Source organism: Fundulus heteroclitus, chromosome 3 (genome assembly GCF_011125445.2).
Source record: "Fundulus heteroclitus isolate FHET01 chromosome 3, MU-UCD_Fhet_4.1, whole genome shotgun sequence".
Taxonomy (NCBI): Eukaryota; Metazoa; Chordata; class Actinopteri; order Cyprinodontiformes; family Fundulidae; genus Fundulus; species Fundulus heteroclitus.
In genome coordinates, this window is record NC_046363.1 from 23,843,797 (window position 1) to 23,863,366 (window position 19,570).

Consider the following 19,570-nt stretch of genomic DNA (forward strand, 5'->3'; position numbering starts at 1 on the left):
ACTTTTTTCTGCCGCTCAACTTTCCATCATTATCCTCGGATGCAGCACTCTGTGAACAGACAGCTTCTTTAGAAATTACCTTTTTAAGGCTTGCTTTTGTTGTGAAGGGTGTAAATGGCTGTCTTCCCCATTAGATATTGTATATAACAAGGCCTTAACATAACATTTTTATGATTATTAAAAAAAAACAGTCTTGACGTAATTTTCTAATTTTCTTAGAAACCAGAAAACACTTCAATCCATAGGAGCAGTACAACAAAAAGATATAGCAATAACTTTTTAAAACCTCTGTATCAGTAAGCCAGTAAGCAGGACATACCTGGATGGTGCACGTGTGATAAGATAAAGCCTAAAATACTAACTGTGATTCTCGTGCTTACGTCTGTCATCAGCGCTGTAGCTGTGTTTTACTGGCAGTTATTTGTGTGGACAGGTGGGTCGGTCTCAGCGTGAGTGAGCATCTTTCCTCGCTCTGCCAGCAGCTAGGATCAGGCCAGGTAGGGGACCTGGATGTGACTTCACTCCCACTGAGGATGCTCTGAACTGGGAAGAATCTTCCAAAGTGTCTGCACACCCCCCCCACACACCTCCCAACGAAAACATGGTAAGAATCCAAAACTGCGAAATCAGCTTCACACATTCGAATCCCAGAGGCCTTTTTCCTCTGTACTCATTGTTTGTTGGTCATTGTGGTCTCTCCAGTCTATAATTGCCCCTTAGGAGTTCAGACTGCAGAGACGAAGCTAATTGTAGATGCTGCATCTCCCTAATTGTTAAGGAGATTAGAGAGGAATGTAGAATTGAAACCCAGCATTAATATTTTATGCACTAAAGCTGTCCATAGGGGGGTTCCCAGTGTGGGAGCTCCACACAGATGGAGACAGGAAGATTCAGCTCCCTCTGAGTATCAGTACTGAAGAGAAAACAAACCACTCAGCTGCTCAAGTCATTTGTTGAATTACCCATACTGTGATTTTTTTTTTAATATATTTTTGCCTTAAAATATACTTTAATGTAACTCTGAAGTAGAACAAACACAACGTGTCTCTGAAATGAGTTTCAGTTTTCTTGCACGAGAACAGCTATATAAACTTAAAGGACACAGATTCCAATGTGCAGTGCCTTGCATTAAGTATTCAGCGACTAAATTCCTTCAATTGAACTATTCCAGATTTTGTCCTGTTTTCACAACTAACAACTTCAGCGTATTTTATATGGGATGGGTGGTTGAGAACAAAGAATATTCAGGTGCAGAAACACACCCACTCCATGGTTAAACATGGGAGTGGCAGCGTCATGCTGTGGGGATGCTTTCCTTCTGCAGGGACGGAAAAATTGGTCAAACTTTGTAGGAATGTGTGCGGAGCTAAATGCAGGATAAAGTTGGAGAAAAACCTGCCAGAGACGGCCAAAGACTTGAGACTGAGCTGAGGGGTCACCGTCCTACCGTCCTACAACGGCTCCACCCACGAAACCAGAGCTGAAATGGAGCGGTTCAGATTAAAGCATATGTTATAACGGACCAGTCAAAGTCCACACCTAAACCCGGTGGCTAACCTGTAGCAAGACTTTGTACACAGTCTGACTAAGCCTCAGCTATTTTGTGCAGACGAATGAAAATATCTGGATACTGATTGTGATATGAGCAACACTGAAAAATCAAGCGCTATTAGTTCTGTCGCCATGCTTTATTTAATATACATTGTCATAAATGTATGACATGATTATTATGAGTCATGGTTGAAATTTTGGTTTCAGAGAGTAAAATGTGGAAACCAAAAATGAATCAGGAACAGAAAGTTCAGCTTGTAGGCAGCACATTGCTACTTGTTTAGTAATTCCGGGTGCTATCTTGTCATTTAAATTGAAAGAGGAATAATTTCACTAAAATAGAAAATTTGAAACCTTATTTTTACCATCAGCTATCACTTGCTGTTTTTTTTTTTTTTTTTTTTACTCAGGTGTTTTATTTTATTTTAGGCCCGCTGCTCTAAGCCATCATTCTGATTCGGTTTGTTTCTTTTTCTCTTTTCTCCACCTTTTGCCCATTTTGCATCGTTTCCATTGATTTTTTTTTTCTTTCTGTTTGTTTTTCCATCTGATTACGTCCCTGTCCTCTGATTCGCCAGTGGGCACATTGCTCTCTGCACTTTAATTGGCCATTTAATTAGATCACAGTTTTAGTCCAATTAGACTTGGAGGTGTGGGGGGGAGGAACGAGGATGGAGGAGGAAAGAGGAAAAAGTCCCCAAGCTGGTCTATCTGTCTCCCAACCCCCTCAATTCATGTTCTCTCCACTTCTCGTCATTCTTTTCTTCATTTCTTCATTTTGCTGCCTGCCTTGCTCTCCCCCTCTCCTCCCTCCTGGAGGCGTCTCATTAGTGATATAATGCGATGACACTAAACGCACCACCTCCCTTACTTTAAGAGCGTCTGGAGCAGTGGCTGAACTGCACAGGCGAGGTAAGAATGGCTATCTTTACATTTTGGTCAAAGTTTCTTTAGAAAGTAATACCATTTTAAGCCCCAGTCAGATTACGCACGCATAAACGCACCACGAACTAAAAGTAAAACCATGAACTGCATGCTGGCCACAACCCTTCTGACTCACGGTATGATATAGCGTGTGATGAAGCTAAATTCATGCCAGTCAAATTCAGGCCTGTTCTCTTTCTGGAGAAAAACAGTCCTCTGCCCTTTTTGTCGCCATTGCACAGAGCTTAGACTGCCTTGCTCCACAACACGGTGCCTTAGCTGACTTCCCTTTATTGTCAAGGTGCAAACAGACGCAAACACCACCAGACGTGTTCAGATATTCACGCTTTAACTCGGACATTTGTTCTCGCATGACACAAGCCCATCTTTGTTAAGAGAAACACGGTATACCCTCTTTGGACTCCCTGCAGGACCGATTGTAAACCAACCTCTTAAAGCACGGACGACAACTGTGTGCGCGGCCAGCTACAAGTTTACAGACATTTATCCCCAGCATGAATGTCATGTTAATGTCCAGCTATTTATGTTGCATCATAGCTGTTCTTCTTTTTTACGACCACTCATGTTTGGATAGACTGTGGATTTTATCTATCTATCTATCTATCTATCTATCTATCTATCTATCTATCTGTCTATCTGTCTGTCTGTCTGTCTGTCTGTCTGTCTGTCTGTCTGTCTGTCTGTCGATAGATAGAGACATCTAGAAATATATATATATATATATATATATATAGAGAGAGAAAGAGAGAGAGAGAGAGAGATAGATAGATAGATAGATAGATAGATAGATAGATAGATAGATAGATAGATAGATAGATAGATAGTTTGAGATATCTAGAAATATATATATAGATATAGATATCTCTCTATATATACATATATATCTATACCTAGATATCTATAGGTCACGGGGACCTTCAAAGTAAAGATTTTGTCTTGCCACAGTATTAAAATTAAAGTGGACATATGCAAAATGCTAATTTTTAGCCCTTAAATACATTGTGTTGTATACTTGGCGTCTCTAGTGCAGAAAAGTTGAAATTAGTCTTTCCAGGACCCGTGTAGATAATATCTTTATATTCTGTTTGGGTCATATTTTCCACGGCGTTCAGTTTTCTCTGTTCTCTATTACGTTGTTTTTTTTTAACAATTACGTCACAGTAGACCCACAGAAATTAAGAAATTCAAAATGACTGCTGCACTGCGTTCAACGTCAGCCGCGATTGCACGTGGTAAGAAGCCTTGCTCATGCAGCTCCACAATCCTACTGTGTTCAGAATCGGTGAGCTTTTTTTGCCTTTGCCATGAGGAGGTTATCGACATTATGGCTTTTGAAAGCTGTAATCTTAAACTTTTGATCAGATGATGATGGCCAGCCTATTTCAGTCTAATTGTTGTTATAATGCTTAACAGTTGGGGATGTGGGGATGTCGCCATGTTTTTGGGCCAGTTTTGGGGCTGCTGCTTCTCTCCCTCTCAGTGTGGATCGAGGTGGAAACCTCATCAGGCCGCCTCACCTCACTGATGCTAACACTGCGTTCCAATTGTCCTTATATTTGGAAATTCCGACTTCCAAGTCAGAAATTCTGATTGAAACGGTCCCTAAAGTTGGAATTACAATTCGCAAAGTTGGCCCAGCAGGACTTCTGCGTTCAGGATGGCTGCATCATGAATCCAGCCATAATGAACGCAGCAAAATTGAGCCAAACTTTGTACTTTGACCATTTTTAACAGGTCCCTATTGGTGAGTTGGGACCGAACGCAGGGTCCGCGAAAACTTCCGCCTCCACCGCGCGTTGTTGACCGCTGTGCATTTTGCATGCACAAACGAGTGACACCAGGTTCACTGCGTCATCATATAGGAGAAGCTTCTATCCGCTTGTCTATTCACTCAACATGGCAGACTGGGATTTTACAGAGCGTGTCACGGTGCTGCATTTAATGGGAAAAACCCAACAACGGCGGCTTCAGACAGAAGCACCGGGACAGAGCAGAGCAAGAGGCCAAGAAACAGAGCACCCAACTTGGCTGCAGAAGCGCCGGCCAGCCGGTCCAGTTCTGGAGCTGCAAGAGGAGGACGACTGATGAAAGATTTAACAATCCTTTTAAGGGCTAAATAAAAAAAAAGCTTTTTTCAAAGCCACCCACAAACCTCTAGAGAGCATTCCTTACTTCATAATTTTTATATCTCCTATTTTGATTGAAAAAAAGCGTTGTCTCCGCTGAAGTCGTTCACCGTGTGTCACAACAATAACAACCAGTCCCTGATTGGTTGTTGCAACGTAATTTGACAGAAAAGTTCAGATTTTAAAACTCCTATGAAAGTCACCGCTTCGCTCGTTCCCCGCGGACCGAACCGACTGCACCGCTCTAACCACCGCTCTCTGCGGGTCCCGTCACCGGTCCTGACCGCACCGTATGCATAAGTGTAATATGTAAATCCACCGCCTCAACCGTTTCACCTAAACACAGCGCAGAACACTGTTGTTATCATTATTGTTCTAATAGCGATCGTAGTGGCTGAACGAGCAATGAAGGATCGCCACCTATAGTTAAACTTTTCATGTTCAGTTGAACAGTTCCACACCTTTAAAAGAAAAAAAAAGACAAAGATTTAGCAATAAAATGTGACCTCAAGACGCATCGGAGACTCAGGTTGGCTGTATTTGTGCACCGAACAACGGCTTTTGTGCGAGCGTCCATTTTTTTCCCTACTGTCCGACAAGAGGGAAACTGGGACGGTAAGACGGCAGAGATGACGTTCTCTGACTGGCCAGTTTCTGGGTCCGAGATGAATAAAACACAGCATCAACTCATTTCTCTTAACGCAGTTTATGATGGTACTTGGTGAGTTGTTCCTAAACATCCCTGGCCATTTCTTTTTCCCAGAGGTGACAATTTGGATGAGATGAGAGAAACTTTGACCCAGTTAGGTGATTGAACTGAACGCCGATCCCGGAGCTTAATGTCTGCTCTGTGCCTGGAAATCAACCAATTTAAAGGAACCATTTCTGATAAGAAGAGTGATCAAATATCCAGAATTATACCAGAGGCTTGTTAGTGGCTACATAGGCCGCAAAATGGAGGTAGCATGCTGCTAAGGGACATTCATCCAAATATTAGTAAAGGGTGGATGTATAACCTGAAATCTGTGTGAATTAAAGAAATCTGCATTAAATTCAGACTTACACAAGTCTTGTTTTCTTTTTAAAAATCTATCAAAGTTGCTCTCTCCACCGTGGATAAAGAGCAGTGCAAATAAATGATTATGCAAACTTCTGATTGGCACTGTGCGTATATGTGTTTTGTGTGTAAAACAACAGGCGGCAGGCAGGCCTGTTGTATTCATAGGCATCACAAACTGACCCCCGTGGCTGTGAGATTGACAACTCTAGTCCCGCCTAATTGCATTACTCTCCCAGGTGATTGGCCCTCGCCCCGGGGGCTCATTTGTCAGGATGCATTCTGGTAATGATGTAAATTAGCAGATGTATATGCCACTCAGCCCTCTCGCCTCCTGCTGATTGGCCCCGCTGTGCCCCTGGGGCTCGGCCCCCCGATCGGGCGAGGGAGCCGGCTCATTGGTCTTTGGGGAACCGGGGAGTCCCGCAGAAATAGGGCTTCGCAGATTGGGCATCCCTCTGGACCGATATTATCCTTCCTCCTACCTCCTTCCCTGTCAGTCAAAAGCAGGGGTTTTTGTTTCCTGCAGCGTACATATCTTTTTCATCTGAGACATACAGACTCATTCTGAAACGCACAGAGGGACATGTAGGTGGCCCAGACAGCAGATATAATGGCCCCACGTTGACAACGCGCTTAAACACACTCTGTTATGACTCATAAACTGTATATCTGTTATGTTTTAAAGCGTAAGAAACTGCGTGTGGGTGTGTGTGTGTGGGCTCAGCGCCGTGTAGTCGCACAGCATGTCAGAGCTGTCTCCTGTCAAAAGCAGACACCTTCACAGAGATGGACAGCCGGGGAACCATTCAGAAAAAAAAAAAAAAAACACACACGCTGCACAAACGCGCGCTCTAGTTTCTTTACCTGCTCGTCTCAATAGCGCCTATTGAAGTTGCAGCTTAGGGTTTGTGTGCATGTAGAGCCTGCAGCGTGCCTATGTGCCGCACACCTGTAGTGTTGCTGAAAGGTCTCAGGGAAGTGTCTGGATTCTTTGTTAAAGTCACTTTGGTTATATGAGGTAGAATATGAATAAAGACTAAATAATGTCAGCATCAGCATGAGTCGATACGCACACAGATGCACAATCACTTGGTCAGGACCTCAGCCGCTGATCGATGGTTTACTCTGAGTTATTGTCTTCTTATTAACAAGCCGAGCGCTCCCCGAGGAACACGTATGAATAGCCAAATGAGACCACTTCAAACCTCTCGACGGGAACTGGTGTTGTTTTTGCACCCTCCTTTGTTTGACTGCAGACGCTGCATCTCAAAAAGCCTTTTTAGCCAAATTTGGACGCCCGGTGGGTGTTTCCCAAACGCCGCGTCTCTCATGAAAACTATAACTGGCTGCGTATGGCGGTCATGAATGTCCCACACACGGATTCGGGTATCGACTCGCCTCTCTCGTGTCACTTTTCGGCCAAATGACCACTTGTTTTGCTTTTTAAGATTATTCATAATCAATTCGCTTTATTCCTCGCAGCAGCTGGAGCCTTTCAGGTTGACTTGAAAAATGTAAAGAAGAATCAGCACCCAGTGGCCTCCAAAAGTATTCAGACCGCTTGAACTTTTCTCATTTTGTTATGCTATAACCAAAGACATCAATGGATCTTATTGAGGGTTTATGTAATTGACAAATGCAAAAAAAAAAAAAAAAAAGTCTGTGGTTTTTACCTTGTTTTAACAAATAAATAAAAATATAAAGAGTTCCTAGTGTTTTGTATTGATCCCCGTCTCTAGTCTGGTACAGGTTGCTTTCAGAAGTTGTCTAATTAGGAAATACAGTCCAGATATGGTTCCTAACCTCAGTATAAATCCGGCTGCTCTGCGAAGGCGTCAGAGGTTCGTTAGACAACAACCAGCGTCATGAAGACCAAGGACACAGCAGACAGGTCAGGGAGAAAGTTGTAACTAAAGCAGGGTTAGGTTTTAAAAAAAGAAAACAATATCCCACATTTTGACCATTTTACAAAGTTCAGTTCAATTAAATGTTATTTATATAGCACTAATTCACAACATATGTCATGTCAAGGCACTGTAAAAAGTCAAAACCAAGCAAATCATACAGACAGATTGGTCAAAAAGTTTCCTATCTAAGGAAACCCAGTATACTGCGTCGACAAGCAGCATTCACTCCTCCTGAAAGAGCGTAGAAGTGGACAGGCGTCTGCATTGTCAATGGCTTTGCAGCAATACCTCATACCGAGCATGCATGAAGCGACAGTGGAGAGAAAAACTCCCCTTTAACAGGAAGGAAAACTTCCAGCAGAACCAGGCTCAGTGTGAACGGTCATCTGTCATCAATTCACTTTATTATCCCAAAAAAGTAAAGAATATGCTATAACTGCGAATAAGAGCTGTGCGGTGTTAGAAAAAACAAACATGCAATTGCAAGATTATAACCTCTGTATGATGCTTCCGGCACTCTGTGACCTTCAGCTTCTTCAACACTGCCTTCTGTTTTAGGCTGTGGGTGGGTATTGGTGACACCCAGACATTAAGGAGAACATTGACCAATCAAGCAACTAAAAGGCCCGTGGTAACTCTGAGGGAGATACAGAAATCCACAGCTCGGCTGGAAGAATCCCGTCAACAGGACGGCCGTTTAGCCGTGCACGTCTAAGCTTTGTGGAACAGCGTCAAGAGGGAAGCCAATTCGTAACAGAAAAGCCTTTAAACTTCGGTTTTACGTTTGCCTCAAAAGCTAACTCTGCACATCACTACGAACACAGCATCCTCGCTGTGAAACACGGTGGTAACAGCATCACGCTGTGGGATATGCTGTTCATCAAGCAGAGACAGGGAAGCTGACTGTTACAGAGATGGAGGTGGCTTGATACTAACCTGACTCTCGCCAGACGTATGTCGCTCCGCCTAGCTTCACTCACATCCATCTGGGACATCTCCCATAGAAAGTGATTTCTCCAACCAATTTTATTGTCCAGCCAATCAGGACGCAGGGCTGGAGTTTCATGGATGTGACGTAGTGGAGAAGCGACCGTGAGACTGATTCAAACAATGGCGGCTCGCATTGAGGAAGCAAGCGTTAACATTGATGCTGCTATTTCTTCCGTGTTGTCCAATCTACCTAATATTGTTTCATTAAAAGAACATCAGAGAACGGCTCTGAAGGCTTTTGTTGGTGGAAACCATGTTTTCGCCCTTCTCCCGACCGGATTTGGCAAGTTTTGTTTTCCGGGGCGCGGACGGTTAGCGGTTAGCGCAAACCATGTTAGGAGGCCTTTAGTCCTCAACGCGGTCGGCCCTGGATCGACTCCGACCCGCAGCGCTTTGCCGCCTGTTATCCCTCCTCTTCCTGTCGGCTCACTGTCAATAAAACGCGTGCCACTAGAGCCGCAAACACATTAAAAAAAACCAAAAAAAAACACCGAAGCTAACCCGGGACACTCACAGCGTCACGGGTTAGCTTCGGTGTGAGTGGTCGAAATAGCACGTTGATAAAGATGACAGACAAGTGGCTTATCCAATCATATGCAAGGATTTTTTATATGGCCCAGCCTTCAATAAAGGCAATTCCTATGGAGAGTTCCCAGATGGATGTGAGTGGAGCTAGGCGGAGCGACATACATCTGGCGAGAGTCAGGTTAGCTTAATACATAGCAAAACCATAGATTAACCTGCATAGGACTGGTTGGATCCAACCAGCAAGGTCGCAGCATGGTTTAAATCAAAGCATGTTCATTTTTGCTGGAATGGCTTAGTCAAAGTCCAGGCCTAAATCCAGTGAACAATCTGTGCCAAGGCTTAAGAACTGCAGTTTAAAACAACACTCCCCATCACAGCGTAAAGCTATTGTGCAAAGAAGAATGGGAGAGAATGCAAAGTGGGTAGAAACAAACCCCCAAAACACTCGCGGCGGAGTGACTCGGCGGGGCTGAAGCATGACACGCTTTACAGATTTCAATTCGTCAAAGATTTAGAAAGCCACGTGTCGCTTCCTTTGTATCGCAGCCGTGGATCAAGTCCTGTTGGTCTGTCGCGTCACATTTCAGTACGATACGTTACCTACTGGAGTTTGAAGAGAACAAATGTGGAAAGCTTTCAGAGAGAAGGGCTACTTTTGTAAGACGCCGATAAATGTTCAGACCGAGAGGAGGAAAGTTTATCCTTCATAACAGGATTTAACATCAAAAAGAGCAAAGCACATGTTTAATATTAGTAATCGAAAGCTTCATGCGTGTATGCGCGCACTTCTGACTAAGCAATCGTCGTTAATTAGAGATGTTTAGCGAAGCTTGTGGTTAATCTTGGTGAAGCGGCCGTAAAAGCTCCCTGCCTCTCACGGAAGATCGCTTTCCATGACGCGGCACATGTGCCAAGTGCTCACGCAGCGACATAATCAGACACACGCCTTCACGGTGCGGCATCTTCCATTTCTTTCCTCCCAGCCTCTTTTTCACACACGGAGACGTTCCTCGCGTTAGGTCCCCACCACCACTTGGCAGAGCGTGAGAAAGCAACAAGCATGACTAGTAATTGCCACACTGCACGCAGCGTCTACAGGAGCGCTGTTTATGAGGCGACCGAAGGGAGGAAGAGTGGGACCAGAGGAAACTCAAGGAAACTCTTTGACAGTTATTAAGAATTCAGCATCCTACAAAGTCTTGAATAGTCTAGAAAAAGTAGGGGAGAAGAAAATGAAAACTGTATTTCAAGACATTATTCCTTGTTCTGTTGTATAAATAAACATCAGGATTTTAAAAATACGCCTCTCCAATCAGGTTTTTAAACGTTTTTAATGGTGATAGTTAAATAAAAGCTGCACATAAGAGGGTTGTGATCATCTGACCCTCTGTGTGTCCATCCATCCATTGATCTCTCCTTCCTTCCTTCTGTTCATCCATCTATCCTTGCATTCATCCATTCATCCATCAATCCATTTATCATTGCTTCCATCCATCTACCCATCCATCCATCTTTCCATCCTTCCATCATCCATCCACCGTTTCATCCATTCATTCATCTTTTCATCCATGCCATGCATCCAGGCATCCATCCATGTTTGTCTGAACCTACAGTCTGAGGTATATTTATCAACGAAATATATATATATATATATATATATATATATATATATATATATATATATATATATATATATATATATATATATATATATATATATATATGTGTGTGTATGTGTGTGTGTGTGTGTGTGTGTGTGTGTGTGTGCATGTGTAATCACATGGTAACTTCATACTTGTTAAATAGAGAGCCAATGTTTTTGTTTGTTTTTTTTCCGCTGATTTCTAATTTTCTTTGAGGTCTGACCTGTCAATTTAGATTTTTTTCTTTTTTCCTGGGCATTAAACCACAGAAGGGAATAAAAAAATCTGTTATTTAATACAGGTAGCAGTTCTGTATCCATCACAGAAGGAATTCCAGGACAATCCCCATTTATGCATCAAAGCATGTGTCATCTACTTTTATCTGATTTTTATTGTAATCAAAAGAGGTGCTTCAAAGCACACGTTGTTGGTTGGTGCCTTTTATTGCGTGTAAAATTAAAGGATTCCTTTAGTTTTCAGGCATTTAATGAATCTAGAAGAACTAAAAACTCAGGATTTGCCCAGATTGGAGCCGTCGAAGGGAAGATTGTCTGATTCCGCTCTGAGGGCGATTGATCGGTTCATCTCTAGAATTGAATCAGATCTGTTTCCAGGTCCAGTGAAGGAAATGTTTTAGAAAAATTCTCTCATTGTATCCGAGAGTTTGTGCCTCGAGCTTTTATGTATTTAGGGCCAATAATTGATTTCTGTGTTTTGCCCCGCAGGGCTCATCCCACATTTCCCAACTACACACACACACACACACACACAGCCAGCTTTGCTGAAGTATTAATGAGACATGAATAAGACATGAAGAGGGACCCCCCTCCTATAATGCTCACACAGGGTCCCCCCCTCCCCAGCTGCTTCCTGTCTGCAGATTACCCAGCTTTCTCTGGGTTCTGGTTAAGTGGGGCCAGGAAGAGATTTAACCCCCTCAGCAGGAGGAGACAACCAGCGTGCATGTGTCCGCGTGCACACACGCACACACTTTATGCTGTCAGTCTACATTAGTTCTTCTATTAGGCTATTGGAAAATATGTTTTATTGCGCTTCAGGTGTACATTGATAACTTCAATTGGGAGCCTGGGTAAAAATGTATGATTGCAGTATAAAAATCCCTGGTTTTGTAATGTAACAAAGAAAAATCTTTCATTTTTAAGCAATCCCATATAATTTAGCCTTTAAAATTTGTTTGCAGGCTACATATTCTAAAAGTGGCGATACTCTAGATAAGTGTGCATAGCCTTAAATGAAAACGTTGCAGATTCTCATTTAATTTCAGCATTCTGTGTTTTGGTAGGAGTCTCTAAGCAGGCCACCTATTCACTTGACAAATATTTGCCGTCAGTCTTTGCCTCAGGCAGTGGAGTTTAAGTATGTTTGTGTAATTTCATCCAATTTAACAAAAATCCCAGTTTCCTTTGCTGAAACATAACTCCATATCATGATGCGACCACCTGCGTGTGTCACTGTGGGCATTATTTTGGGGATGTGCAGCGTTGTGTTTGTTTCAGTTCGGTCTCTCAGAACCCCCAGCAAGATTCTGGGAGGCCCACACTGCAAAAACGGAACTAAAATTAAGTAAATTATTCTTGAAATTAGTGCATTTTTTCTTGATTTGAGCAGGTAAATAAGATTATTTGCCAATGGAATAAGATTTTTGCACTTAAAGTAGGAACAATTCATCTCCATCATCTTATTTCAAGTGCAGAATATCTAAATATCTTATTTTAGGGGTAGAACTACTAATCCCATTGGCAAATGGTCTTATTTACCTGCTTAAATCAATGAAAAATAGACAAATTTCTAGAAAATATTTCTTTCTTTTAGTTCCCTTTTTGCAGTGCAGTAGTTTTCAACAGAAGAAGCACTTGCTTTTCGGCAGACTCCGTAACCAGTTTCCATTTTATTTTTTCTTCAACTTAGAAAAATTCACTCAGACCTCTCTGTGAAGAGTGGTTTAGTCTAGTGATTTCCTAAGTGCGGGCCGAGGGGCCACTTGTGGCCCTTGGAAGACATTTCTGTGGCCCCCGACTGCAGTTGAAGAAGGGAAGAAATGGAGCAGATGGACTCCTCTTGTACTTTTTCAGGATGACTTATAGCATTAAATGGAAAATGTTAATGGCCCAAAAAAAATCCAGTGACTTTTCACTCAACACTCTTGGGCACAGCTGTCCATTAACCTTGGCTAAATACAGGAGTTTTTGTTGCTTTCAATAAACATCACAAAACAGACCTACAAAGTTAGGAAACTACGTTTTCTTTTATTAATGCAAACGCCTGAGCTCCTTATTTAGACCTATAAGAACGTATTTTCTACTTTGTTTCGTTAAAGTATTGCATGTTTAATCTGTCGCTGAGTGGTTCAGCAGAAAATAATATTAATTATTTTGCCAATATCAGATCTATTCTATCAGGATAACTGAACTGTATTTCAAATTCATTAGATTTGCTATGATTGGTGGTAGCTGTGAACTCAGGAAGACCAAACGCTAAAAAAAAACCTGATCAAGAACGGCTTCAGCCAAGCAGCAGTGAAACAGTAAATCAGAATTTCTTTCATTTTGCGTCCTGCTTATTTCGGGCCGTCTTCACAAAGAGCTACTGGTGGCGCTCGGAGCAAGGTGGATCGACAGGGAAACTGTCTCGGCTCATTAGGTTACCCTCTTGATAAGGAAGCGCTCGTTGCTCCAGGTTGAGTGCTGACCTTCGGTGCGTTTTTGTTGCAGGCCTCAGCGTCGTCCAGCCCGGGATCGGCTTCCCCCGGCTCGCAGGTTCACGCCGCAGCTGTCAACGGAGATAGGAGCGCCCTCGTCAAACTCATTTCAGGTCAGAGGCACGCTGGCGTCCGTCTTGCATCTTCGTTGACTCCCGCTGCTGCATCACAGCATCCTCTAACAGTACTGGCACACCCGCTGGAGATGAGTAAAAATCTCCTTATATGTGTTCCTGATCGCTGCAGCTTAATCTGGCACAGAGAAATGTTTAACAGCCCGACGTTTAATTAGAGTAGATTTGTACAACATCAGCTCTTAGTCTTCTTTGATAACATGTAGAGGACTGAGAGAGAACGTGGTATCTTTGGCCGTTCCTTTATGCTCAATTGGTCCAAAGAGCCATTTGTTCCTCCTCGAATTCGTCTCGTGCCACAAAACTTCTGGACAGTACAGAAACTAGAACTAATTTGTTTTATTGAGAAGTTCAAGACCCTCGCGTTCATTTAATTTCTATTTTTAGACCGCAGAGCAAATAAAGACACAAACCTTATACAACAAGAGAAAAAAACTACTTTAATGAGTGCAATGAGGTTAGTTGAATCCCCATTTAGAGTAATGGAGCACATAATTTGCAGCCTGATTATATAAAATTATTGACATAATGACTGGATTGCTGCAGTTTTGGTCTCAGCTGAACAACGCAGACAGTTTCAGTTAAAGTCCCGATTGAATTTAGTAAATTACAGATTTTTAATTTCGTGTTGGTTAGAGAGAAGAGGCTAATATCCTGGAATGCCTTCCAAAGAGCGACATCTTCATCCAGCCGTGCTTGTCACAGCCTGGGTTGTGCTAAATCTTGCTAATTTTGTTCTCCGTCTTTGAAGTATGGTCAGGTTTAGGCGAGGAGTAATTTTTTTATTACCATTTCCTGATTCATGAGGATCAACACGCACCACCTTACTTGAACGGCATGTCCCCTTGTCTTTCCCGTTTTGAAGAGCAGAACAGAGAGAATCCGAACGTCATGGATTAATAAGTAAAAGTTTCGAGATCAAATTAAAAAAAGTAAAGAAAGAACACCCACTGATACTGATCGAGTAATGTATTTGTTTATTTAAGTTTTCTTAGAGAATATTTCCAAACTGATGTGGAGGAAGCTGTTCGTGTAGGCAGAAGAGAGGTTTATGAGCGTTTAAAATGTACGCTGACATGGAACCAATGAGTGGCTTTATCAGTCATACCATCATTTCTGATGACTTCTGAGTTTCGCTCTGAAGCAGAATTAGTAAAACATATTCTCCCAAATATATATATATATATATATAAAGGTTTAAAAAAACACAACAAGTGGACTTCATTTGGCTCTGTTGTTATGGGAGTCCAGTCCAGATGTGCAGAGCGGCACATCCCAAACAGCTCAAAAGCGAGGAACTCCTCCCTCGCTAGCTTTGGCTTGAGAGTGAAACGCCTCAACTACAAGAACTGAAGTCCAGTTGTTGTTGTTTTTTTTAACCTTTTTGGGTTTACGTTGCCCTGGAGGACTGGGAATCCTCACCAGTTTATTCCCCAAACCTGGAGTAACCAACCCTGCCTTTTCCTCTGCGTAGCGGAGCCCCTGTTGAGAGACCACGAGGACCAGTTTGGCCGCACCCCGCTGATGTACTGCGTGCTGGCCGACCGGCTGGACTGCGCCGAGGTTCTGCTGAAGGCCGGAGCCTCGGTCAACAAGACGGACCACAGCCAGCGGAGCGCTCTGCACCTGGCGGCACAGAAGGTACGGATGCCCACAGACGCACGAGCGGCTCCGCTCAAACATTGTAAATTTTGCAAAACTACATCACAAAAAAAAAAAAAAAAAAGAAGGTGTAAAACTAATTGAAAAGGAAGTTAAATTAGCTCAAGTGGGAAGCTAGTGCCCCCTAGTGGCTGTCGCTACAGCCTGAGGGTTTATATGGGGGTAATATCGACTGATAAGCAGTGATTAAACACAAATGCTGTAGCTGTGGGTTTTTAACTCATGCTTTTATACACACCGAATTACACAGCAGCAATTATAACGCAGGCAAATGGCAGCATCCTGTTTAGTAACACGGTTAAATATGATGTTCACCGTCTCTGTTCGCGTCAAAGAGCGGCTACTTTTGATGCAGGATCATCACACCATTAAGAGATGGAAAGTAATAGGTTATTGGGTAGGGTCTCAGTGATTGGGTGTGTGTATGTCAGTGTGTGTGAGTGAGTTGGGGGGGATGCAAGTGATAGGAAGCCCTGTCTCTTTGACATCTGATCAATAAGTGGCTAAGACAGCAAGAGAGACCTGGGATTACTGATCTAATTGGACTGAGAATGGAGAGGACAGGATTACACACACACACGCACACACACTGACCTACCCCCACAAACACACACATGATCTCCTTCACAGTCGAGATGCATGCTCACACACCAGATAGATCTGTCAGACTGTGGCTTTGCAGCCTCAGAAAGGCAAATATACAAAAGCGCGGCGGCACGTGTGCACGGCGCGGACACGCCGCCGTCGCCTGAGCTCTCCGCCGCGATGCATCACCCAGGGGGCCCGGTAGTTAAAGAGGCCGGGAGTGAGGGTGATAATGATGTGGAGGGGGGATGACAGGCAGAGACGCGGCCGCTGTTTACTGTTTAACAGCTCATCACAAGCGCTGAGCAGCGAGGCAGGAGGACGGGAGCAAAGATGGATGACCTGCGGATTGAAGCAGACGCCGCTGAAGAAGGCCGGTGGAGCCCTGGGCGTCCCGGAGCGTGTGCGACACTCCTGCTGCTGCTGCTCCTGCTGCTGCTCCTGCTGCTGTACGGCTGACGTTGAGAAGAACGGCTGATTTCTGAAATTACCCACCAGCGCGGTTTGTCCTGGTCGTGTGTTTGCAGGGCAATGTGCGTTTCCTGAAGTTGCTCCTGTCCAGGCGGGCCAACTGTCTGCAGAAGGATTTGGAGGGAATGACCCCGCTCCACCTGGCCACCCGACACCCGTCTCCCAAAGCCCTCGCCCTGCTGCTCAAACACATCGGGCCTGGAGAGGTGGACACACAGGACAAGAATAAGGTTCAATGAGCCAGACATACACACACACATGCGCATAAAGCGGTTTTTTGGTTTCATTCAGACCTTTGCAAAACTACTCGTTCCCCTGGTTCTTGTTCTTCTTTTTTACATTGCAGCCACAACCTTCAGTGTGTTGATATTGTGATTTTACAACAAACAAAGTAGTTTTAAAGTGGGAAGAAAATAAAGATTGAGAAATCTGGAAATGTGGGTCAGATTTGTATTCGGCCCCTAAACGAACTTCATTATGAGCAACTTCCTTCCAACCTTAAACAGAGGAGGAGTTCCTTAGGTTCCAACTCTCAAAAACTTAAAACACAGCTATAGGATTAATTCCGGCCAATCATCACCTCAGTTCTCACCCTCATATGTGTGATCAAAACATTGTTCCTTTAAGACAGGCCAATAACAACCCTAACAACTCCTCGTTACAGAGGAGTGGACCAGTTTCGGTCCAATCTGCTGGCTTAATGGCTTCAACGACCGCCCATTACTAAGGGGTGGACCTGTTTCTGTTGAATTTGCATGTTATCTAAACCATTACAAAGCCTTTGTTTGGCAGTAGTATAAAGCTTGGTACTCCACATTACTCCAGACTTTTTGAATTGAGAAAGCTTCCTGGAGAGGAAGCGAAACGTCTTCAACTACGGAAAACAAGTCCAGTTGCTTTGTTTGTTTGTTTTTTACTTTTTTTGGAATTCCTTCCAGAGTCTCGTAGGTCCTGCATGTTGTCCGTGGAGGACATGCGATCATTGGAATCAGGGGAACTGGAACAGCAATACATTTAAAACATGCAGGACAGTGGTCCCTGAGGACCACGGCTGGGAACCACTGATCTAGATGATAAATGGTTCTGATTATGAATCCAGCTGTTCTGTGAAGGCCTCAGAGGTTTTATAAAGAACGTCAGTGAGTAAATGGCATCCCAAACCTTGAACATCTCAAAAAGCACTCCTCCATCCATAATCTGATAATAGAAATAAACTGGCACAGCTGCAGGTCTACCAAGACAGAGCAGAAGATAGCTAAACTGACATCCTGGGTAACAGTGGCTTTAATCGAAGAAGCAGGCTTATTGTAACTCTGGAGGAGCTGTAGAGATCTACAGCTTAGGTGGAGCAATCTGTTGACAAGACGGCCACTAATAGTTTGCTCTGTGAATTTAGCCTTAATGAAAGAGTGGCAGGAGGAAATGTGTTTTTCTAAAGAAAGCATAAGTTATGTTTGCAGTTTGTCAAAAGCCTTGTATGGGGGGGCAAAGCAAACATATACCAGGGGTCACCAATCTTTTTGAAACTGAGAGCTGCTTCATGGGTGTTGTGTTATACGAAGGGCTTCCAGTACTGACCTTTGAACTACAAGAGTCAGAGTTCACCTTAACTTTATGTAAAAAAAAAAAAAGAAATTCATGTGTTATATATACAGGACTGTCTCAGAAAATTAGAATATTGTGATGAGTAAGTTCTTTATTTTCTGTAATGCAATTAAAAACATGAAATGTCATACATTCTGGATTCATTACAAATCAACTGAAATATCACAAGCCTTTTATTGTTTTAATATCGCTGATTATGGCGTACAGCTGAAGAAAACTCCTATCTCAAAATATTAGAATGTTTCCTCAGACCAAGTAATAAAAAATTATAACAGCAAAACAAAATCAAACATTTGAAAATGTCCATTAATGCACTCAGTACTTGGTTGGGAATCCTTTTGCACAGATTACTGCATCAATGCGGCGTGGCATGGAGGCAATCAGCCTGTGGCATTGCTGAGGCGTTATGGATGCCCAGGATGCTTCAATAGCGGCCTTTAGCTCATTTGCATTGTTGGGTCTGGTGTCTTTCAGCTTCTTCTTCACAATACCCCACAAATTCTCTATGGGGTTCAGGTCAGGGGAATTGGCAGGCCAATCAAGGACAGTAATGCCATGGTCAGTACACCAGTTACTGTGAGAATCTTATGTCGTCTCTTAACCACTACCATAGTTGTGATTTAGTTTACTGAACCAAGCTGAGTGTTTTTCAAGGCTCAGGAAACCCTGCAGTGTTTCGAGTTAATTAGACAATTCAAGTGATTAGTTGAATTGTCTACTACTATACTTTTTCACGATATTCTAATATTTTGAGATAGGATATTTGGGTTTCTTAAGCTGTACGCCATAATCAGCGATATTAAAACAATAAAAGGCTTGCGATATTTCAGTTGATTTGTAATGAATCCAGAATGTATGACATATCATGTTTTTTAATTGCATTACAGAAAATAAAGAACTTTATCACAATATTCTAATTTTCTGAGACAGTCCTGTATATTGCCATTTTTAAATGTATATAAATGCACGTGTGAATAAGCAGGAAGAGTAACGGAACAAAATAAAGTTTTAGATGCAGCTCACCAGTGGATTGTGCTTTGTTTAAAACAGGCTCATGGGCACCACATGTGGCCCTCTGGGGGCTTCTGGGTGCCCGTGGGCACCATGTTGGTGATCCCTGATACAGAAGGAGGCAATCTGCTCAGATCAGAACTAATTAGATTTGTTTAGGGTGCATACGTGCAAAGTGTCGTACTGGGAGGAAAACGAACTCCGCCCACCATGGACTCTGAAAACAGCATCTGCACCTTGAGACGCACGGGTAGGAGCATCGTGCCGCTGGGATTCTCATCTTCTGTTTGAGGCAGGGAAGTCAGAGTTGGTGGAAAGCTGGAGGGTTGTAGGCTGCAACAAGACAACGATCCTAAGCGCACAGTGAAAGCTGCAGTGAAATGGTTTAGATCAAAGGATGTTTTATGTGTTCGAGTGGCCCGTCGATCTAAATGGGAATCTGTGGCAAGGCGTTCACAGATGCCCTCTGACCAATCTGACTCAGTAGGGAAGATTGGCAAGAAAGTGTTTGCTCAGACAGATGAATATACAATAGAAGCATAAAAACCTTTTTCATTTTTATATAAAAAAAATAGAAAACCATTTATCCTTTTTTTTCCGCCCCTCATTAATGCGCCGCTCTTGTTTATCCAT

General features: G+C 43.1%; 1 protein-coding gene across 4 annotated transcripts in view; it reads left to right on the top strand.

Moving 5' to 3' along the window:
* The window catches only part of invs (inversin), a 37,425-nt gene that overhangs the window by 1,439 nt on the left and 16,416 nt on the right, over positions 1-19,570 (top strand). For all 4 annotated transcript variants that reach the window (XM_036133492.1, XM_021308831.2, XM_036133507.1 and 1 more), the window contains 4 exons: positions 434-604; positions 13,483-13,582; positions 15,078-15,244; positions 16,378-16,551. In XM_036133492.1, coding sequence (XP_035989385.1) covers positions 602-604; positions 13,483-13,582; positions 15,078-15,244; positions 16,378-16,551 — 444 coding nt within the window. In that variant the 5' untranslated portion in view covers positions 434-601. The remainder of the gene's footprint in view (positions 1-433; positions 605-13,482; positions 13,583-15,077; positions 15,245-16,377; positions 16,552-19,570) is intronic.